General features: G+C 29.5%; 7 protein-coding genes across 7 annotated transcripts; 2 read left to right on the forward strand and 5 right to left on the reverse strand.

Moving 5' to 3' along the window:
• Positions 1-42: 42 nt before the first annotated feature.
• Positions 43-2,817, reverse strand: GO595_011072 (uncharacterized protein; the record flags this gene model as incomplete). The annotated part of the gene is made up of 1 exon (XM_067913821.1): positions 43-2,817. One exon carries the CDS (start codon positions 2,815-2,817, stop codon positions 43-45), a length of 2,775 nt encoding a protein of 924 aa, XP_067768736.1.
• Positions 2,818-3,049: 232 nt separating this feature from the next.
• On the reverse strand, positions 3,050-4,423 carry GO595_011073 (putative aminohydrolase SsnA; the record flags this gene model as incomplete). The annotated part of the gene is made up of 1 exon (XM_067913822.1): positions 3,050-4,423. One exon carries the CDS (start codon positions 4,421-4,423, stop codon positions 3,050-3,052), a length of 1,374 nt encoding a protein of 457 aa, XP_067768737.1.
• A 628-nt stretch (positions 4,424-5,051) lies between these two features.
• GO595_011074 (uncharacterized protein) lies at positions 5,052-7,793 on the forward strand (the record flags this gene model as incomplete). The annotated part of the gene is made up of 1 exon (XM_067913823.1): positions 5,052-7,793. The coding sequence occupies one exon, from the start codon at positions 5,052-5,054 to the stop codon at positions 7,791-7,793; it is 2,742 nt and encodes a 913-aa protein (XP_067768738.1).
• Positions 7,794-11,434: 3,641 nt separating this feature from the next.
• GO595_011075 (uncharacterized protein) lies at positions 11,435-12,010 on the reverse strand (the record flags this gene model as incomplete). The annotated part of the gene is made up of 1 exon (XM_067913825.1): positions 11,435-12,010. One exon carries the CDS (start codon positions 12,008-12,010, stop codon positions 11,435-11,437), a length of 576 nt encoding a protein of 191 aa, XP_067768739.1.
• A 534-nt stretch (positions 12,011-12,544) lies between these two features.
• Positions 12,545-13,549, reverse strand: GO595_011076 (actin-binding protein; the record flags this gene model as incomplete). The annotated part of the gene is made up of 1 exon (XM_067913826.1): positions 12,545-13,549. One exon carries the CDS (start codon positions 13,547-13,549, stop codon positions 12,545-12,547), a length of 1,005 nt encoding a protein of 334 aa, XP_067768740.1.
• Positions 13,550-14,545: 996 nt separating this feature from the next.
• On the forward strand, positions 14,546-14,881 carry GO595_011077 (L-type lectin-domain containing receptor kinase S.1; the record flags this gene model as incomplete). The annotated part of the gene is made up of 1 exon (XM_067913827.1): positions 14,546-14,881. One exon carries the CDS (start codon positions 14,546-14,548, stop codon positions 14,879-14,881), a length of 336 nt encoding a protein of 111 aa, XP_067768741.1.
• Positions 14,882-15,338: 457 nt separating this feature from the next.
• GO595_011078 (uncharacterized protein) lies at positions 15,339-15,644 on the reverse strand (the record flags this gene model as incomplete). The annotated part of the gene is made up of 1 exon (XM_067913828.1): positions 15,339-15,644. The coding sequence occupies one exon, from the start codon at positions 15,642-15,644 to the stop codon at positions 15,339-15,341; it is 306 nt and encodes a 101-aa protein (XP_067768742.1).
• Positions 15,645-21,873: the final 6,229 nt, after the last annotated feature.

Consider the following 21,873-nt stretch of genomic DNA (forward strand, 5'->3'; position numbering starts at 1 on the left):
ATTAATTAAACGTTTTATTTTTCTACTTTCACTGTTTTTTATTCAAATATCAGTGAATAAAGTACTCACGTACATATCAGCCGGATTTTGTTGATCACCATCATCCATAGCATCAATTGCATTAAGACCTTCTGACATAAATTGATGTTCTGGATTTTCCACTGGCGGTTGCGGCGGTTGTGCCGCTATCGTTTCCTCTGTGGTAGGTAAACCGTTTATATTGAATTTCTTTCTGTTTCTAACTGGTTGGCGCGGTGGAATTGCACCCGCTTCGCCGCCTTCTTCTGTCAACTTAAACTTATTAAGACCTCGAGGAGGTAACCTCCTTCTTCCTCCTTCAGCGTTAGTCTTGATTTTAATCGAGAAATCAAGCTTTTTAACTGGTTCTTCATCTTCATCATCTTCAAAGAGTTTATTAAGTTCAAGATCATCATCTTCCTTTTCAAGTACATCATCAGTAGGTCGTTCTTTATATTCAACTTCTTCATCGTCATTTTGTTGGTTTTCTGTATCATATGCTTCTGCTGCTTGTTGCTCTGCCATTTTCTCTTCGCCTGTTAATGGGTACTCTCTAATACCAAAATCATTTAACTCATCAAATGATGGTGGATATAAAGGAGTACTTTCATTTGGATCACCAGCATATAAAGTAAATTCTTCTCCAACATAAGGCTGTCTTATCTTAGGAAGAGGTAAGTTTGGTAGCATTTCATATTCTCCATCTTTAGGTGAAATACCAAAATATTCAATAGATGGAGCAAGAACTGACCTACTTGCTAAAACTTCAAGATTTTTAGTACTACGAGCAATCATAAACAATTCGAATAATGATTCATCATCACCAATTTCTTCATAAATTTGTTGAGCAATACCAAATTGCCCTAATTTTCGAGCGGCTTCAGCGGTTTCATGTAAAATTGCCTTATCGTTTCCACTTTTTCTGATAAACCCTAATAATTCATGGAACCTGGCAAATCTTGAGTACGTTTTGACAACGCCCTTGTTAACGTATTTTGGGGGTGCCTTATTAAACACGCTCATTGCAATTAACGGTTGCAAGCCGGTTATTGCTCTTGGCTCAACCGATAGGGCTGGCAGATACGATAGAAGGTATTTCAGGCATTGCGAATCGTCAGATGAGATATCAAGCAAAGCAACAAACAAAAACGGTCTTTTCAATGTGATTACACGTAGGTCAGGTAGTGTAGTAACAAATAATAGTTGTGATGGTAAAGCAGCACTAATTGTACACATAGCATTTGGTAATATGTCAATTAAACGCTTTTGACCTTTTTGGTTAAAGGCTAAAACTTTTCTGCCTTCAACAGCAAATAATGTTTTGGCTAACCAACAACATGATGTAATTGATTCTTTAATGCAAACAAAATCAGTAAGTTTTATATCGGAGTAATTGTTTGAGAAATCTGTCTTTAAGATATAAATCCTGTCTTTGGTACATAAAGCTGGCCATTGAATAATTGTCACATTTTTAGGCGCTTCAAATGAAAGTAATTCATTACTTGGGGTTAAATATGATATCTTCCCTAACTGTGTGGAATAGATTGCCATGGTATCCCCTAAACGAAAGATATTATCGTATTGATGATCTTCGGGTAATGGAATTCGTGATTTTTCTTCAATAGACAAAAGCTTTTTGTGGAATGAGATGATTGCATCTTTTTGAAGAATCCATGTAAATCCTTTTTGATCACATGCAACATCAATTCCGATCTCATCTCGTTTTTTAGTTCCTGTAACATAAGTCATAATTTTATCTCCTTCAAGTGACGTATAAACTGCTGATAAACAGCTTGTTGTTGTGACAATCTTTTTAATTCTTTCATTATTCGGTGAAAATTTGGAAATTTCATTGAGCGAAATATTGAATGAATAAATGGCCGATGCAGCGGCGAAGTAAAGTGACGATTCTACTGAAAAAGTGGAGCCTGTAAACGGTTCCGGAGGTTGGAGCTGTGATACTGTGGAAACTGGAATTCGAGCTGATTCATATATACAAATTGTACCATTGCAAAAAACAGCAACAGTAGACATGTTGGATTGTATTGTATAAGGGCTTGAAACGCATGATATGGCTGAACCAGTATCTGCAGAAAATATCATTCCATCTTTGGTAACACCATAAAGTTCTGTGCAATTAAGAGGAGGTGAACCGTGTGGTGTGCTTATTGTCTTGACTTGTGAATTTTCTAAATTTAAGATATTGACTTGACCTGTTGTCCCATATGTAATACGAGTATCATCAAAACTTAAAAAGGTAAATTCTTGAAATGGAATTGTGTGTGTTTTAGCTGGTGTTTGGGTTTCGATTATTTGCAATTCTTTTCCAGAAATGAGGGCAAATTCAGGATTAGATGTGTTTGCACGCAAGAATGTAATAGGTCCTGGACATTCATATTGCTGAATTTGAGTTCCTGTTGGTTGAACATAATATACAATTGAAGGATTAGAATCAACAACAAAGAATAAATGAGTACCAATAGAAACGTGTACAAATTTTTGTGTGGAAGATTTAAGATTAAATTGTTTAAGAACTTTTCCAGTATATGTTTCAAGAATTACGATAGATTCTGGTAAGCCATTCACACTCGGATAGACTAATGCAAACCTTTCTGGTGATTTTAAGTTTATTTCGAATAATCGTGGAGTTTTTGGCAGAAAATAAAAATATTTGCAAAATCCTGAACGCGCTGAAATTATTGAAACAGTATCGCTATTTATCTGAAGTAGTTCATCATTTGTAATTAGTGCACTAAATTTTGTTGAAGAGGGTATTTTTGCAATTGGTGCGAATGTCATGAATAATATAAAAAATTAACAGACTTTGTTTGAATTTCCGAATGATTACATTTTTACCAACGCCAAATGCTATAGAACTCAAACATTGCTCCTCACCACCGCCATTTAGAGCATTAAATAATATCAAAATTTTAAGAACATAAAACAAATTTTGTATTAATCTCAAAATTTCAAATTGATTTTACAAAACAATTTCATGAAATTTAGTTAAAAGTTATCAAACTATTTTTACTCAGAGTCTCTCAGCGATTCCCGGCTGCCTTTCTAAGCACCTTGCGAACACTGCCTTCTCATCGATAGTCAACAGCTCGTGGTTCTTGACGACCTGTTTACCTCCTACGAAAGTTGAGTGAATATCCTTTCCGGACATTCCGAACACCATATGCCATGGCAAGTTGCCAATAGTCACAGGCGATGGTGCGTCGTAATCGACGAGAATGATATCAGCGAATGCGCCTGGTTCAATGATTCCGACCTTCTTTTGGAATGCCTTCGATACCAATTTGCTGTTGCCTTCCATTAATATCTTAAGTGAGTCATAACCCATAACGCGTGGGTCCTTATGGTTAAGTTTTTGTGCGCAGTACAAGAACTTCATTTCTTGCAACATGTCGTATGTCATTCCATCAGTTCCAAGTGCTAAAGGAATTCCGCGCTTAAGAATGGCCTCAGCTCTTGGTAACCCAACAGCATTGTTAAGGTTAGATGATGGATTTGTGACAATGTTTGTGCCCGTCTTCTTAATTAAGTCGAGTTCTTCGTCATTAACAAAGACACAATGTCCATAAATAGTATTCGGACCACAAATTCCAAAGTCAACAAGACGTTGTACACATGTTTTGCCATAATTCTTCATGGAGTAATCTTCGTCATATTGTCCTTCGGCAACGTGAATGTGATATCCAACATATGGTAATGCTTCTGGTACAGATTGTAAGGCTTCAACAGACTTCTTAAGTGTTTCGTCTGAGCATGTGAACGGTGCATGCATACCAAAGGAGGCGGCAAGCATTGGATTCTTATCTTTCTTATAACAACGTTCAATGAAACGACGATTTTCTTCAATGCCAGCATAGGCTCCATCCATTCCATTACGATCTGTAACTTCATAGGCAATGTGATTACGGATGTGACAATCTAATGCAGCTTGTGCAATATCATCATTAGCACCTTCGATGCAGTTGGGAGAGGCATGGTGATCAACGACAGTGGTACAGCCTGTCTTAAGAGCAACAATATTGAAGGCGGCTGCTGAAAGATAGCTATCTTCATGTTGAAGTGCACGATCAAGACGCCACCAAAGACGTTGGAGAACCTCGAGGAATGTATAAGCTGGTGGATCTTTTAGTGCAAGACCACGGCTAAATAAACCATAATAATGTCCATGTGCATTAACAAATCCTGGCATGATAAACTTTCCTTCTGCGTTAACATACTTGGCGAACTTATATTTGTTGCGAAGTTCAGCTGTCTTTCCACATTCAATGATTGTATCATCTTCGAAAACTACAGCACCATCATTTTCGATTTCATGAGAAAGATCTCGGACAAGGCGACCATTTCCGATAATTGTCTTTAATCCACGGCTATGTATGGAAGAAAGCATTCCAAACGAGTGAACCGTTTGGAGGTTTGTCGTTTCAATTTTGAACTCATTGTTTTTGAACCGATAAGAATAGATGTGAAGTGACATGAATAACAGATGAGGAACAAATAGGATTACTTTAATAAATATATTAAAAAAACTAACTGGTTTAGTTCCTAAAATTGTGAGTGCCAAGTTTAATGATTTCATTTGTGATATTTGATCAAAATTTTTGTTTTGCACTTTATACTATAGTTAGACAGTGACAATATATGAAAAATAGAAAGAAAAAGAAAATATTAAACAAAAACAAATTGGATAAGATAACTTAAAAAACATGTATACCTCTGTGTCTTTTTTTCCTTGTTTTTTTTTTTCATTTTTTTGGCATACTCATTTTGGATTACAGCAAGTTGAAATCAGTTTTTCAACATCAGTTTAATATTTGAAAATTATTATCAACATCAATTTTATCAATTACAAAACATTCATGAATTTGGTAGATTTGATTCACTACAACCACACACGTAAATATCTATTAAAGCATTACTAAAAAAACATCCCCGATGTTAAATGATTCTATGTTTTCTTGTAGGTGCTTTTTTTTTGAATTATTTTTAATCGGTAAGTTAGGGTGGGGCGAGGAGAAATGAACAAAAATTTCAAGAGACCTCAATCAAATGAACTAAACAGATTAAGCCCAAGAAAAAATGCACAGCAAGGAGTGGAAGCTAGTAATTCAAATGCTTCCCTTCCTCCTCTAAAGCCAGATGAGCAAAACAATCTTTCGCAAATCAATGTAATTCATCAAGAAGTTTCTGAACTTCTTCAAGACATTAAAATGATTGTTGACAAAAATCAATCAATAGAATCAATTTCAAAAGATTTTTCTGAATTTTATGATTTATTCGGAAGTATTTTTCCACAATTTTATGCTCAAACATTAAGATATTTTAACGAGAAATCTCGACTTGAAAAAACTGCAGAAAAAACAACTGTTCTAAGTGGAAAGGCAATGATTCCCACATCAACAGAAGTTATAAAGACATGGAATAATTTTAAAACGAAGATGCAATCTATGTCGCAAGTAATCCCTCATGCTCCAATCGTTCAAAAGCATTTTCTTGCAGTCCAACAAATTTTTGATAAAATCATAAAAACAAATGAATTTCAACAAAACAAAAACGAGAAACTTTCACCGGTTATTACGGGTCTTCAGAGTTTTTGTCAAACACTTTCCAATAATATCAAAGAACTTTTCAATTTATCACCAACGTCTAACATTAAACATGAAAAGTTGATAACTTATCAGAATGATCTTAAGTCGTTTGTTTCTCTTGTCAACCATCATTTTAAAAACAACATTAAGGAATGCGGACTAACAGAAAATGAATTGCATAGATGCAAATCAGATATTACAACAAAGATTACAGCGATATCTAATTTGTTAAAGGCAGCATTAGATTTTCCAAGCGAGCTAAAAGCACTAAAAGAAAAATTCCAAAAAACCGATGATGACATTCAAAAAGTTTTCGATACGATAGAGCGGCCGTTTACTGTTATTAAACCTTCTTTCCAATCAGATAAAGAAAACCCTGATTTAAATGCTCTTAAAGAATTTAGAAACTCTGTTGATGCTTTCATTAAGAACCTTAATACTATTGGTGATGAGAAGCAAATAGAATTAAATCGTAATGTTGAAATTAATCCATTGAAGGCAATACTTATTGATAATGCACCAGAAATGATTAAGGAGTATGAAAGTACTTTCTCTTTAGTTCTTAGTAAGCTAACAGCCTTTCAAACTTTGCTTGATTCAAAATCAAATCAAATTAAAGAACAGCAAAAAGAAATCGATGAATTGAAAGAAAAGAACAAAAAGCTTCAAGAAAAGAAAGTTTTATCAATCAAGAAATCATCGGACTTCGAAATATCTTCAATTCAAAAATCACATTTGGATTATGCTCAACTTCGTAATGGAATTCTTTCTATTGCATTAGACTTTTCAACCAAATACAAGCAACCATTTGATTGCAGTAATTGGGAAAGTGATGAAATTATGATTGATTCAATCAAAGAGCTTATAAAAAGTGCACCTTCAATTCAAACTCAAGAAGAAAATGAGCGTGAAAAAAACATACTTAATACTCTTCGTAATATAAATCAATCAATTGATTTGACAGCATCAGTTGAAGAGCAATTACAAAAAACTTCAGATCTTGTCTATTCTTTATCTGAACAATTAAGACGATCCGAAGAGATTAATGAGGAATACAAAAACGCAATGATACAAAGCATCATCACATTAACCGCTAAGGATTACACTTTTTCAGATAAAGAAACGACTTTTTCTGATCTATCGGAATTAACATCAAATTCGATGTATAAAATCAAAGATCTCGAAAAACAAATTCGGAAATTGCAGGCGCAAACATGTAGTAATCTTTTAAAGATTCACTATTCGCTTTCAACCAATGAAATTAAAGAAGATAATCCGGAATTATTTCAAATCGTTCTTGATGAAAGCACAAAACTATTTAAAGAATTAAACAAATCTCGACATAAAAACATAACACAAGAAGAATCTTATAAAACTCTTACTAAATATCTTCAGAATTTAATTAATAATACAAAGCAATTTTTTGATTTCCAAATACAAAGTGATAATTCCATTGATTTAATTACTCAATATGAATATACATTATTTGATAAAATCACAGAACTCACCAAACAAAATAAATCGCTTTGTAATCAAATCAATTCCATCGAACGAATATTCTCATCGTGCAACATTCAAAAATTGAATGATTTACCCGAAATGATTCAAATGATTTGTGATGATTACATCAAGCATGAAAAAGAACGAATCCAATTAAAAGAAGAACAAAACAACATCAAAGAAACATTAATTAATATCATTCATTCGATTGAATCATTTTCATTACGTCCATTAACAAATAAAAATTCCGAAGAGTTAACAATTAATGAATTAATAATAATGGTAAATGGTTTACTTATATGCATTCCACCGGGTGGAATTAATAAGCAAATGAAAATTGAAGAAATTAATGAAATATTTCACACATCTAAAAACCCAAGAGAGTACTTACCAATGTTCGCAAATGATTATGAAAAGTTATATAACACAAATCGTTCGCTTAAAGGTTTCAATGACTTAATGAAAAGAATTTTTAACATTAACGAATTGGACTTCCAGTCGCAATTCAAGTTCGAACGTTTAGTCGAATGCTTAGAGAAAATGAAAACAGAATTTGAAAAGTTGGACAAAAGTGAAATGAACAACGATGCATTCGATTTCATTTCGAGAATTATTTCACTTTTTGAAGCAATGACTAAGCATATTTCAAGAGAAAGTGAAGAAGTACGATAGAGAATTCAATGTAATGTTATCGTTTGTTTTGAAAAAGTCGAATAGATTCTACACTTCAGTTTTTGAATATAAATACGATGATTTTTCATTCATTCGATTCTATCGTTGGGAAAGGTCTTTAAGGTCATATTAATGGAATTAATCGTTTTTTTGAAATAAATTTTTTTTTTTTTTTTACTTTTTTAAATTTCTTCTTTAATGAATAATATTTTCTAAAATAGAAAGAAACAATCACTAGAGCAGGTAAATTTTCGAAAATATAAAATTTCACAGAGTCAGTCAGGCAAAGGTTTCCTTTATAAAATACTTTTATATTTTATAATAATATAATATTATATATTTTATATGTAAAAATATAATTTATTTATTTTAAATCATTTATAGATGAAGATATTGATATTTTTTTTTTTGATTTTTAATTCAATGGTTTATATCGATTTTGAATTCAAAATGATCGATTTTAATTTATATTTGCCAACATGTACTCGCCCATGTGCTTATCACTTCTTGAAGACGAGTTATCCATTCATCAGGCGCAGCCATTAATTCATCATGATCAATATTCCCGACATATTCGGTTATGTATTTAAAATAATAGGCTTTCATTTTCAAAATTGCATCCCTCCAAATTTGTTTTGAATTTACCGAATAAATAGAAGTTACTGGGGGCAATATCTGTGAATAGGGTGGGTAATGAAGTTGACTCTATTCTGGACGTCAGAATTGATTAAAAATAAAATTTTTTGTTTTCAATGATGTGTGCGGTTTTGCATTATATTGGATAGCCAATATAAAATTTTTTCGGATATATCTTCTAGTAAAAATTTTCCCAGGGAGCTCTATATTCTGAAGGTCTTATCTCCGCCCACGAATTTCAGAAATTTAAAAATAGACCTGTGTTTTAGAGAGCGAATCATTGTCATAAACTTCTTGTAATTCTTTTATTATTTGGCTTCCTGTGAAGCCTTTTTGAGGAAAAAAAGATGACGTATCGCTGTTCGACATTCATTAATATGTCATTTTATGATTTTTTGATTATAACTTAATGTCTTAGAAAGATACAAGTCATATTTTTTGAATTGAATAATTGATATATTTTTTATTAAACTTTATAAATTAATATGTAAATATTGATTGTTAATGTGTTAAAAAAATAAATATACTAAAATTATAAAATAAAGTTAACACAGGGACTCTAGCTCACCTGGGAGAGCACACGACTGAAGATCGTGAGGTACGTGGTTCGAGTCCGCGGAGTCCCATTTTTTCAATTTTTTGTTTATAAGTAAACTTTTAGAACAAGGCATATGAATTTATCTTTTATAAACAGAAGAAAAATCAAAGACAATAAAATGGAAAACCTAGAAACACTACAGTCTATTGAACAAATTATTTTTGATTTAAAAGAAGAAAACTTTAATGAATATGTAGATTCTTTCATGAATTATTTTTCCAAAGAATATTCATATTCATTTAATTTAGCTGTTTGTAATTCCTTATATTCATACTTTATGTTAACTGATAATTATGAATTGTGTTTTAAATTTTTAAAAATGGTTCAAATAAAAGAAATAGAGATTATCAATTCAATTTGTTTAAAATATTTCATACAGCACTTATAAGTGCAACATCGAATAATCCGGAAATAGTTAATTTACTTCTTGAACAAATAGGAATTGATGTTAATGCTGAAAATGCTATTTGTTATAATAATTCGATATTTCAAAATAATATTTTGGATTTATTTAAATAATTTTATACAGCATTTATGATAGCATGTAAATGCCGCTCAAAATAATTATATAGAAATAATCCAAAAACTTCTTCAAAAAGATGGACTTGACATTAACTTTCAAGATATACATTTGTTATGTTTAGTGCTGAAAAAAATTATTTATGATATTTAATACAGCGCTATTATATGCTGCTAAAAATGGTAACATAGAAATTGCTAAGTTACTTCTCGAGTATAAAGGAATTGATGTTAATATTAGAAATATTTATTCGTTATATTTAAAATTAGTTTAAATGATTTAAAATATTAATGTAATATTTGGAAATAATTTAAAGTATTTCGGACTGCAATCGAATATGCAGCTAAGAATGAACATCCTGAAATAGTTGAATTACTTAAGAAATATTTAATAAACTAAAAAATTAAAATAAATCAAGATATATTATGATATTTATCACTTCTAAATTAATATTCATTTATAATTGTATAACATATAAATGTTAAGTTATTATAACTGCTAAACCATTTCAAATTAAAATTTAAATTCTGAAACGATCAAATTATAAACAAAAAGTTGGGAAATGAAAAACAAATATATGTTTGCAAATATCTTATGATATACTAAAAAAAGATAAATAATTCTCCTGTTTATAAGTTATCAACTTCATATATATCATAAATTTAAAATGTTGGATATTGAAATAAATTAAAAAAAGATTGAAATTTGATCAAAAATTTCGAAATGGAATTTTAATACTGCTTTCCAACTTTATTACAAATTAATGACTATGTAATATTTCTGATGTGTTAATTATTCCAATTGTATCATTCGTTTTCTGCACTTATACATAAATTCCAAATGAAAATTGATCAAATATTTCCAAATTAACTCCAGATTCAGAAAGAAATCTTGAAAACTTACTATTTTCGCAAAACAATAGGAAAAATTCTTATTTGTTATACATATGAAAAATTGTTGTTAGATTTGTTGCTTAAAATAATTGGTATAACAAATGTATTAATTAGCGTTATGTTGAAATAAATAACATAAATGTTTTCTTGATGTTTTTTGGTGATATTTATACCAAAGTTTTGAAATATTGCAAAAAATATGATATAATTAGGAATATGAATAAACAAATTTGGAATTTTCATTCGACTTATAATGAAATCAAAAAAATTGATTGAAGATTTGTTTGATGCTTGAATTTGATATATAAAAATTTTTGATATGATGAAAAAAATTGATCAAGGATCTTTGTTCATGTTAATAAATCATTGGCATTGGTTACCTTATAATAGTAATATAAAAATTTGGAGAGTTTATGGTATTTGATCTTTTTTATTTTAGATTGAGTTCAAATATGAGATAATTCCATCAATCTGACTTTTTCTGGGGAATTTCTTTGAATTATATTGAAATTTAACTCTAAAATCGCTCAATCAAAGGAACTTTTGAATGATTCATATTGAATGTCATTAATTCTTTTGCGTACATATGTAAATATCTTTAATATAGAGATGAATATTTTAATGATAATATTAAATTATGTATTCTATTATATCTTATATTTAATTTTAGATTTATAATACATTTTATCCAATAGATAATGGGATAAAATTATTTGTTTAATAACCGTACGGTATTCAAAAAGGCATGATCACTTCACTTCATAAAAACAACGCATACATTCCGGACCTTTACTATCAATCCTGTTCCGATTTCATTGAAATATTTCTATTAATTATTGCAGTTAAAATCTTATGTTCTGAAAATAGCTGTTCTATTCAATTTTGTATATATTTACCAACATTGGAGATTATTTCAAAACTTAAACTTTTTTCTACAATTTCAACGTTTTCTTAAAGAAGAGCCATTGCAAATTTACGAAAAAACACAATCTATTTATTCATCCGGTAAAGCTTTTTTCCAATCATTTCTTGCATCAGGATTATCTTGCTTCTGTTTGCTTTGCTTATTCGATCCTGTTTTATATCTTATATCTTCATAATCATCATTTTGCCATATGATTGGAAGAGGATCTGATGATATATCGTTTGATGTTGTAAGGTCGCTACCTTCTAAAAACAAAAATTGATATGAATCAGAATCAGAATATGATGAATTAGAATCAGTCTTTCCCACTTCATTTCTTGAATCTATTTTATCTGTACGTATATCTAAAACGCGAGCCATTTCTCGGGCAATAGATTGATTTTCTTTAATAAATAAGTCAGCAAGCCGATCAATTTGACTTACAATTTTACATTCAATCACATCACCTTTTTTTATTCCTTGATTCCCTAAAGTTTCAGAAGGATTTAGAACCAATCCATTATGAAATAAATATACTTTTTCGTGTTCGAAACATGAAAACTGCAGTAAATTGGAGAGCTCTTCGGCAGTAGATGATCTGTGTGTAACAACGGGGAGAATCGCACCAGGAAGCCACTGGATATTGACCTTCAATTCGTCATCCATATGGTTTTCTGGGTAAAGTTTGATTCTGGATGTAATCTTTCAAAAAGTGGCTTTTCCTGGTTTATGGCAAACGGTTTTTTTCAAATTTAAATCAATACGGCCTTCTCAATTTTTGCGGTTGATTTTGCGTGGCCAAATAGATGGTAAAAAATCATTGATAATCATTGGTTAACTCGTTTTAAACTCAAGGAAAGATAATATATTGTTAATAAAAAATAATTTACAAGTTATAAGTTCTAACTTATTTTCTCTGTTGAGAAAACGCAAGTGAGAAAAAGAAATAACAATGGACAAAGTTGTTCAAGACATTTAAATTCATTGAAAAAGTTTTTAACTACATCTTGAGGAATAATTTCTCTTTCTTAAACTTATAAGCATAATATCAATATTACTATGTGACAAGCGAACTTAAAGCAATAATTTTGGATTCATAAAGTTTTCTTCTCTCGATGCAGATCAACCCAAAAACGGTTTTGTCGGCTTTCAATTGTTTCATAAGTTTACATTAAATTTGTGAGACTAGCTCGGTTTTACTCATGCGAAAACGACTTCAAGATCTTGTGAAGCAACACCTTCGCGGACTGTGGCGATTGGTGTCCAGTTTGGAAGTCCATGATCACCAATGAATTTGACACCTATGTTCAGCATTTGCTTTGATACTTGTGTTGGAACATTCTTTCCAGCATAGATAACAATGTAGTTTCCGCGTTGGATGATGTATACTGCATCGCTTGTGAGCTTGTCTTTAGTTGCAGCATTTCCTTCAGCAATTTGTGTTGCATTGTCACCTTCAAGTTTGAAGATCTTACGTACAGCCGCAGCTTCATGTTCATCATCAGCACCACCTTCCTTAGCATCAGCAATTGGTGTTTCACCGCCAAGGGCTTCCCAGAATTCTGGTGTTGTTTCACCTCCTTCGATACGAATTGGTTTTGATTTAGGATGTTGTGATTGAAGTTTGTTCATAACAAGAGCTCCCTTGTTCTTTTCCATGATGTTTGCACTCTTTCCGATCCAAAGGAAGAGCTTTGTTGGGGCAACAACAATAAATACATCACCTTGGTTCAATGATGTTCCGACTGCTGGAACTTGTTGAAGAACTGGATGTCTACGGCCTTTGATGTGATAAAGAATTGTATCTCCCTTTGTTGTGTCAACTTTTCTGAATCCAGAATCAATTCCACCATCCATATAACGGACACCTCCAAACCTTTCGAAGGCCTTCATAAAGGCATCACTTTCATGTCCTTGGATTTCACGGTGTTGAACTGGTTCACCACCAAAGCGATCATCAAGTTCAACTGTTTTGATAGCTGCTGTACCTGATTCATCTTGTGTGCACTCTCTACCAAGCCAGTAGTAGATATCACGTTGGACACGTTGGCTGGTTCCAACAGTATGAGCATCAAGAACGATATATGCATCACCTGTATAAAAAGCACCGATGTCTTTCCATGGTACAACTTGGAAGTTTTCAATCCTGAAAACATTGAATGTTTCGGTTTCTGGAAGATCAAGGAAAACTTGTTCTGTTGTCATATATAAGTGATATGATTTTTTTGCCAGATTAACTGTTACTCAATTTTTTCTTTGCTTTGGAAGTGGTTAAATTACTTTTCATTCAAAAAATTTTCCTAAAGGCACATTCAAAGTCTTGTTTTTTTGAAAAACCGCTAATTCAAGGATCATTCTGAAAAAGTGACAACGGTTTGGGTTACTGTTTGGGGTTAAATCCGATAAAACTTTTTACTGTTTTTGTAGAATGAAGTAAAACACACCACCTATTATCAACAATTTTATACAGCTTGGATATCTTCACTTTGTTTTAACAATTTGCTACAGGAGATACATCTAAATGCATCAATTCATGTGAATGGAGAATCTGTAATGCCATCCCAATATCATGTATTAAATACCAAATATCAGGTTCCTCAAAAATAATATCTGAAATGTCACCTTTTTCACAAAGTTCCATTTGAATCATTGCTTTTGTAAAAAAAAAAAAATATGAAATTGTTTTGACAAAGTATGGTGAATTAATTTTTTCTTTTTCCATCATTTGAATTCGAATTTTTTGTTGTTTTTGTTTATGAAGGATGCAAAGAAGGTGAATGTGTAATTCAAAAATGTTAAAAACGTAAAAATTGACGAAGGTAATGTTGCACTGGAAATTAATACGATTAATGGTAATGATTATGTATTAAGTTGTTTTGATAATAATATAATTAATGAATTTGGTTATGCAACGGATGCTTCTGTTGCAGTAATTTCAAATAATTATACAATGATTGGTGGTACTTATTTAAATATTACAAATAAAAGATTACATATTCAAACACAAAAGAAGTTTTGGAATGGAAAAATTAACAAATTTGAAAACCCTGACTATAACGATAGCTATTTTGAAATGGAAACCGAAATTCCGATGGATAATTTCAATGGTCAAAGTGTATCGTTCTTCGAAAAGAGTATATCCTGTTTTTGGTGTAGAGAAGATAAATAAAGGATATAAAGTATACACAAGGAAGAATGGTTATGGATTTAGACTTAATAAAACAGGCGATTGGAGAATTGGTAAGTGCATCACAAAATGCAATCCCAATGGATATGAGTTATTCACCAGAGATTCCTTCGTTTTCTTCTATGTTTAATATGCCTTCATCTTCAACTTCGACATCTACCTCTTTATCATCTATTTCTTCTTCTTCTTTTTCTTCACCTGGACAATCAGAAGATACATCTCATACATTGGGCACATCCGATCCAGCTGAAGAACAGAAATCGTCTTTGGGTGGTGGAGCAATTGCTGGAATTGTAATTGGATGTTTAGTATTTGCGCCTGTTATTGCTATTGGTGTTATATCTATGTAAGAAGGGAAAAAGAAAAAAATGCTGAGTTTTCAGGTTATGTTCCTGATATATAAATCGTAAAAATAAATTATTTTCTTATGTATTTTTATATTTTTCAATTCATTCGCAATAATATATATGTGAAGAGGAGTGTAATTTGAGTAACTTTTCTTAAATATAAAAGAAATTTTTGACTATTTTTATTGACTTAGTTATGTTCGTTGATCAAAATATTGGTGGAAATGGGAATATGAAAGGTGGTATCATGTAATAATAATATGGAAATGCATAAGGATACATTGGCCAATAATAATACGGAGAATAGAAACTCATTACTGGGTATGGAACATATACAATAAAATATGGACTTTGAAGTGGCATTAGATTTTGTTGTGGAGCAGATTCACATTCTTCATTTGCATCAGTGACATTATTTGAGATGCAGCTGCTGTTGGTTTTTGTGAAGGAGTCGGCGTTGTTAGGATGGAGTTGGCTTATTTTCATTATTATTTGTTCCAAATGATGTTGGTGGTGGTGGTGCTACTGTCGTTGGTTTAGTTCCTTTATTTTGAGTTGATGATTTTACATTTCGTGTATTAGGCTTAAATAAATTATCAGGAGGATCTGGAATAGCTTTTATTTTATCTTTTACATTATGTTTGCCACAATTAAATGGATTGTGAGTATTTGTTGATTGAAAATTATTACTTGAAGAAACCCTTGGACTTGTAGGTGCGCTGTTTTCCCATGTTCCTTTGCTATTGGAAGGTTTATTGCTGCCCATCGATCCCCAAGGAGTGTAACTCAATCGTGCTCCAAACATGTATTATAATTCATTAGATAAAGATTTTTTAGATCATTATGAAGAACTATCAAATAATAATTGAAAACTTCATAAAAAATTAATTCAAGAAGGAGTTAATTCAAATGAAATTGCAAAACTAATTCGAAATGATGAATTACAAAAATTACAAGAAATATCATCACAAAATAATTTTGATTTTAATCAAACAATTGAACCATCACTTTATGAAAAATGTTCATTTATTAATCAAAACAATGTTTCATTAATTGATTATGCAGCATTTTTTTCTTCATTTAAATGTTTTAAATATTTACTTATGAATAATGCAAATGTAAATAACACGGGTAAATATGCAATTGCAGGAGGAAACTTAGAAATAATTCATTTATGTGAACAAAATAACTCATCATTTAATAATGCACATGAAACAGCAATTAAATTTCATCAAAATGATATTTTTAAATATATTTATGAAAAAGACATAGCAGGTTTTGGATGGAAATCAGCTGATTTAGAAAGCATATGTGTTAACAAAGCAAATTATGAAATTCTTTCTTATTTAACAGAAAAAAGACAAATTTTGGTTATTGAAAATTGTATTTTAAATGCAACAAAAAATGGAAACTTATATCTCGTAAAGTATTTTATACAAAATAATCCAATACCAAAAGGTATTTTATGTTATGGACGGAAAACATTCGAAATTATTAAATTTATTAGAGAACAAAAAGGAGTTAACATCAACGAAAATATTCATTTGTTTTATTTAAAATTTATTATAATGATTTTATGTTTCAAAATAATATTTGGAAATTATTTAAAACTTTTAAAACACCACTTGAAATAGCATATAAAAATGGTTATACTGAAGTTGTAGATTTACTTAATAAGAAAGAAAAAGAAATTAAAGAACTTATAAATGCATCTGAAAAAGGTGAAACAAAAAAAGTTGTATCACTTATTAAAAAAGGAATTGATATAAATGTAAAAGATTTTCATTTGTTTTTTTTTTTAAAAATTATTTTATTGTTTTAATTTTTATCTTGATTATATGGAACTTATGAAAAATTATTTCAAACAGCACTTATTAAAGCTGCAGATAAAGACAATTTAGAAATGGTTGAATTCCTTCTTAAACAAAAAGGAATTAATGTTAATGATGAAGATTTTTTATTTTGTTTTATTTAGAATTTATTTTATTAACTTTATATTTAATAATAATATATGGAATTTGTTCGGATTATTAGAAACTGCACTTATAAAAGCTACTAAAAATAATGATTTAGAAATGGTTGAATTATTCCTTGAACAAAAAGAAATTAATCCTAGTGTTAAAGATATTTCTTTATCCTATTTTGGATTTAATTTATTGATTTCATATTTCAATATAATATTTAAATTTTTTTTTATATTTTTTCTTTCACCACTCCATTTTGCATCTGAAAATGGAAACGTTGAAATAGTCGATTTGTTTCTTGATCAAGATGGAATTGATATCAATTCTAAAGATTTTTTTTTTTTTTTTTTTGTTGTTGATTTCAAAAATTTTATGTTTTAAAATAATATATAATAATTAATCATATTATTTCATACAGCACTTATAAAAGCAATTGAAAATGGTCATCTTGGTGTAATTAAAATGCTTCTTTCACGAAAAGATATTAATATAAAAAAGTGTTGATATTGATTTATTCTGTTTAAAGTTTATTTATGTGATTTTATATTTCAAAGTAATATTTGGAAATTATACAAATTATTTAACTCAGCACTGATGATTGCAGCTAGAACAGGTCAAGTAGATGCCATTAAATTGCTTCTTAAAAAAAAAAGGAATTAATGTCAATTCTAAAAATATTTAAATTTTTTAGTTAAAGATTATCTTAATTATTTAAAATTTGGTAATAATATTTGGAAATTATTTGAATCATTTAAAACAGCGCTAATTTTCGCATGTAAAAAAGGTCACACAGAAAGCGTTAAGGTACTTCTTGAAAGTAAATGTATTTTATATTAAAATTTATTTTCATTTTGAAGATATTTATTTTCTTTTACCAGTAATTTCTTTTTTTTAATTTTATTTTTTGATATAATTTATGAAAGAAAGCATTTGTCTTAAACTTTAGAATCATAATTTTAGTTTTATGTCTTATTTTATGAACTCAGAAACCATTTTCATTATTGTTTTTCATAGGGAAAGGAATGATTGTTCAGATATTTTGCTTTCTAATTATACCCACATTTGGAATATTTGATAATACAACAAAAACACTTACAATAAAAACTTCAGATGATTTTATAAATACAACACTCTATAAAAATGAAACATTATTTTTGATTATTGATGATAATATTACTTCAATACCGCCTGGTGTATTTATTTGGTGGATGAAACTTGCATCTGCTAAAATTGGAAATTCAGTTTCTCTAATTGGTAAAAATACATTTTATAATTGTGAAAATTTGTCTGAAGTAATTTTTGGAGAAAATCTAACATCAATTGGCAAGTTTTCATTTTTTGGATGTGCATTTAGTAAAATTTCATTACCAAATTCAATTTCTTCCATTGGAGATTATGCATTTTTCAAATGTCGAAAATTAACTGAAGTTAATTTTGGAGAAAAGCTTATGGAAATCAATTCCTGCGCATTTTGTGAATGCGTTCTACTTGCAAGAATTAAATTACCTAAATCACTGTCTATAATAGGAGATAAAGCATTTTATAATTGCTTTAACTTAACAGAAGTAATTTTTAACGAAAATCTGATTAGTATTGGTGAGAAATCATTTGCTGAATCTTCACTTGAACGAATTAAATTACCAAATTCACTCTCTACAATTAAAATGCTTGCTTTTTATGAATGTCATAAATTATCAGATGTTATTTTTGGAAATAACATAACTACAATTGAGAATAGTGCATTTGCCTATTGTACTTCTCTTAAAAGTATCGAAATTCCAAATTCATTAACTACTATCAATGAAAAAGTTTTTGAGGGTTGTTCTAATTTATCAGTTGTTATTATAGGTGAAAATGTGGTTTCAATTGAGACACGAGCATTTTATGAATGTACATCTCTAAGTTGTGTTTATTATTATGGCCACTCACAACCTCATGTTAGTGATGATGCATTTGATAATTGTCCTGTCAAATGTGTAATGACATTGGATTCATATAATTCAACAAAATTTGGGAAATTTAATGTATCAAAAGGAACAACAATCGAAAATTGTCAACCATGGCCAACACATCCATTTACACAATCAAACTCATTTACACAATCAAACTCAAATACACAATCAAACTCAAATACACAATCAAACTCAAATACACAATCAAACTCATTTACAACAGCAAATGCATCTTCTGTATCATATACAAATTCTAAAATATATTCTAATTCAATCACGAACTCAAATATTACATCAAATTCATTTTCATTAAGATCTACTTCAAAAACTGTTACACTTGCTTTTGGTGCAAGTATTATTTCTTTATTATTCTTAATTTTATTTTAATAATCATTCATAATATTTTTAGATATCAAAGAAGAAATAGATAACAACAGTAAATGATATCATCAAATTGATGTAATGCAACCTTTAAAATAAAATGAAGAGTTCTCTAAAACATAAATAAAGGGAAGTATTACTTAAATCTTTTAATAAATTATTAATATAAGTTTTATATGGGTTAAGAAAAAAATTAACAGTTATTTTTGATAAAGCTGTACTAGAACTGTCAAGAAAAATGCCACGAAAATGCCAACTTAAAATCCATCTGCATTTTGTTCGAGCATAACTATAGTTAATTGACGTTATTTGTTCGTGTAAAAAAGCAAATCAGCTGAATCAATAAACAGTCCAAAGAAAAACTCGTTACAAAACAACAACTTCAAAATAACCAGTTTACTTTCAATCATGATTACATGAATGCATATCATGTTTTTTATGACAACGGTTTGGGTTACTGTTTGGGGGTTAAATCCGATAAAACTTTTTACTGTTTTTTGTAGAATGAAATAAAAACACACCACCTATTATCAACAATTTTATACAGCTTGGATATCTTCACTTTGTTTTAACGATTTGCTACATTTAAAACGTTTTTTTTATCCATTCGATAGATAAATTATTTTTCATGAAGATCTATCATCATGCTCCTTTCCCCCTCATCATTAACTCTAAGAAAAAATAAAATTCTGATTCTTTATCATTAAATATAGCATTTAGTGATCAAAATATTTTTAATTTTTTGAGAATTTAAGTTTAACGTACGGGGGAAACAGTTTATTATTTAATTAGGAACAAAAAAAAAATCAATTAACCCTGAAAAAACCATTTTAATTACAATGAGAACAAGAAACATTAACAATCCACTCTGCGCTTGGCCTTTCACCTGGATTCGGGCGCATCATTGAGTTTATCAAATCGCGTAATCTTGGAGTGCAATTTGTCTGGTATATACCATGTCCAACACCAATCTCTCCTTTCGCCCTGGCTTCCGCCTCTTGGTGCATTTTTTCCTGTTACAGCCTCCATTAAAACGACTCCAAAACTAAAAATGTCTGTTGCTGTTGTTACCAAATGTATTCCATTAGGATATGCAAGAGCTTCTGGTGATACATATGGTCCTGCACCTTCATCTCCTTCCGTGAAATGATTTATTTTTAGTAAGTGTACCAAAATCTGCTAATTTGAAATGACCATCATTTGTCATTAATATGTTACCAGGAGATACATCTAAATGCATCAATTCATGTGAATGGAGAATCTGTAATGCCATCCCAATATCATGTATTAAATACCAAATATCAGGTTCCTCAAAAATAATATCTGAAATGTCACCTTTTTCACAAAGTTCCATTTGAATCATTGCTTTTGTCGGAATTTCAAAATATGAAATTGTTTTGACAAAGTATGGTGAATTAATTTTTTCTTTTTCCATCATTTGAATTCGAATTTTTTGTTGTTTTTGTTTATGAAGGATGCAAAGAAGGTGAATGTGTAATTCAAAATGTTAAAAACGTAAAAATTGACGAAGGTAATGTTGCACTGGAAATTAATACGATTAATGGTAATGATTATGTATTAAGTTGTTTTGATAATAATATAATTAATGAATTTGGTTATGCAACGGATGCTTCTGTTGCAGTAATTTCAAATAATTATACAATGATTGGTGGTACTTATTTAAATATTACAAATAAAAGATTACATATTCAAACACAAAAGAAGTTTTGGAATGGAAAAATTAAGGTAGCAGGAAATTCTTGTGTATTTTTTTTTTTTTTTGAATTAAATAATAATGTGATTATAAATTTTCGATAATATTTTTTGGCTCAATGGTAGTGGTTAACCGTCCAAAATGATCGGCTTGTGTTCGGTGCCCCGAGGCGGAGGTTCGATTCACTGCATAGAATAAATTTTTTCAAAAAAAAAAAAAAAGAAAAATTTAAAATGTTCAAAATGATCATAATGAAAATCGTTTATGAGAAGAAACGTTATGTTAAATTTATATTATTTTATCCTACAATAGTTCGCATAATTTTTAAATCATCAAATTCGATATTTGTGCTTTTTGATTTATTGGTGTTAATTTCTTTTTTAAAAATTTTTTTTATTTACAAGTAACAAGTTGTGAAGGTATAAATGAGGATATTGGTGTTAATTCTTCAAGGGAGATTTCCAGGTAGATATAATTAATGTAATTTATTATGTGATTGAGAATATGTTTTTTTAACTAAATTGTTTTTAATGCAAAATTTGAATAGATCTATTCATTTTATAATTATCAAAATTTTCATTTTTTGTTAATTATAATAATAGAAATAGAAAAATATTTATTTAAATTTTTTTTATTGATAATAATTGATATTTTAGTCAATAAATATATTATAATAAAGTTTGTTTTGTTCAAATTGAAAATCACGCATTCATTTATGTTAATGTGCACATTAAAAACAAAATCCCGAATGCAGGAAGAAATTATATATATATATATATATTCAATGCTTGAGTAAACATTGGATGAACTGTTAATGCTTTCTTTTCTCGTATATATATACAATTTCTATATTGGATTGAATTTATTCGATGAGAAAAAATGATTTTCATAGAAACATATCAAATAATTTATATAGAAATTTCAAAATATTATATATCTAATTATAAATTTGTGCGTTGAAAAGAACAACCAACAGTTTTTATA

The sequence above is a fragment of the Histomonas meleagridis genome (assembly GCF_020186115.1).
Source record: "Histomonas meleagridis strain 2922-C6/04-10x chromosome Unknown scaffold_85, whole genome shotgun sequence".
Lineage (NCBI taxonomy): Eukaryota > Parabasalia > Tritrichomonadida > Dientamoebidae > Histomonas > Histomonas meleagridis.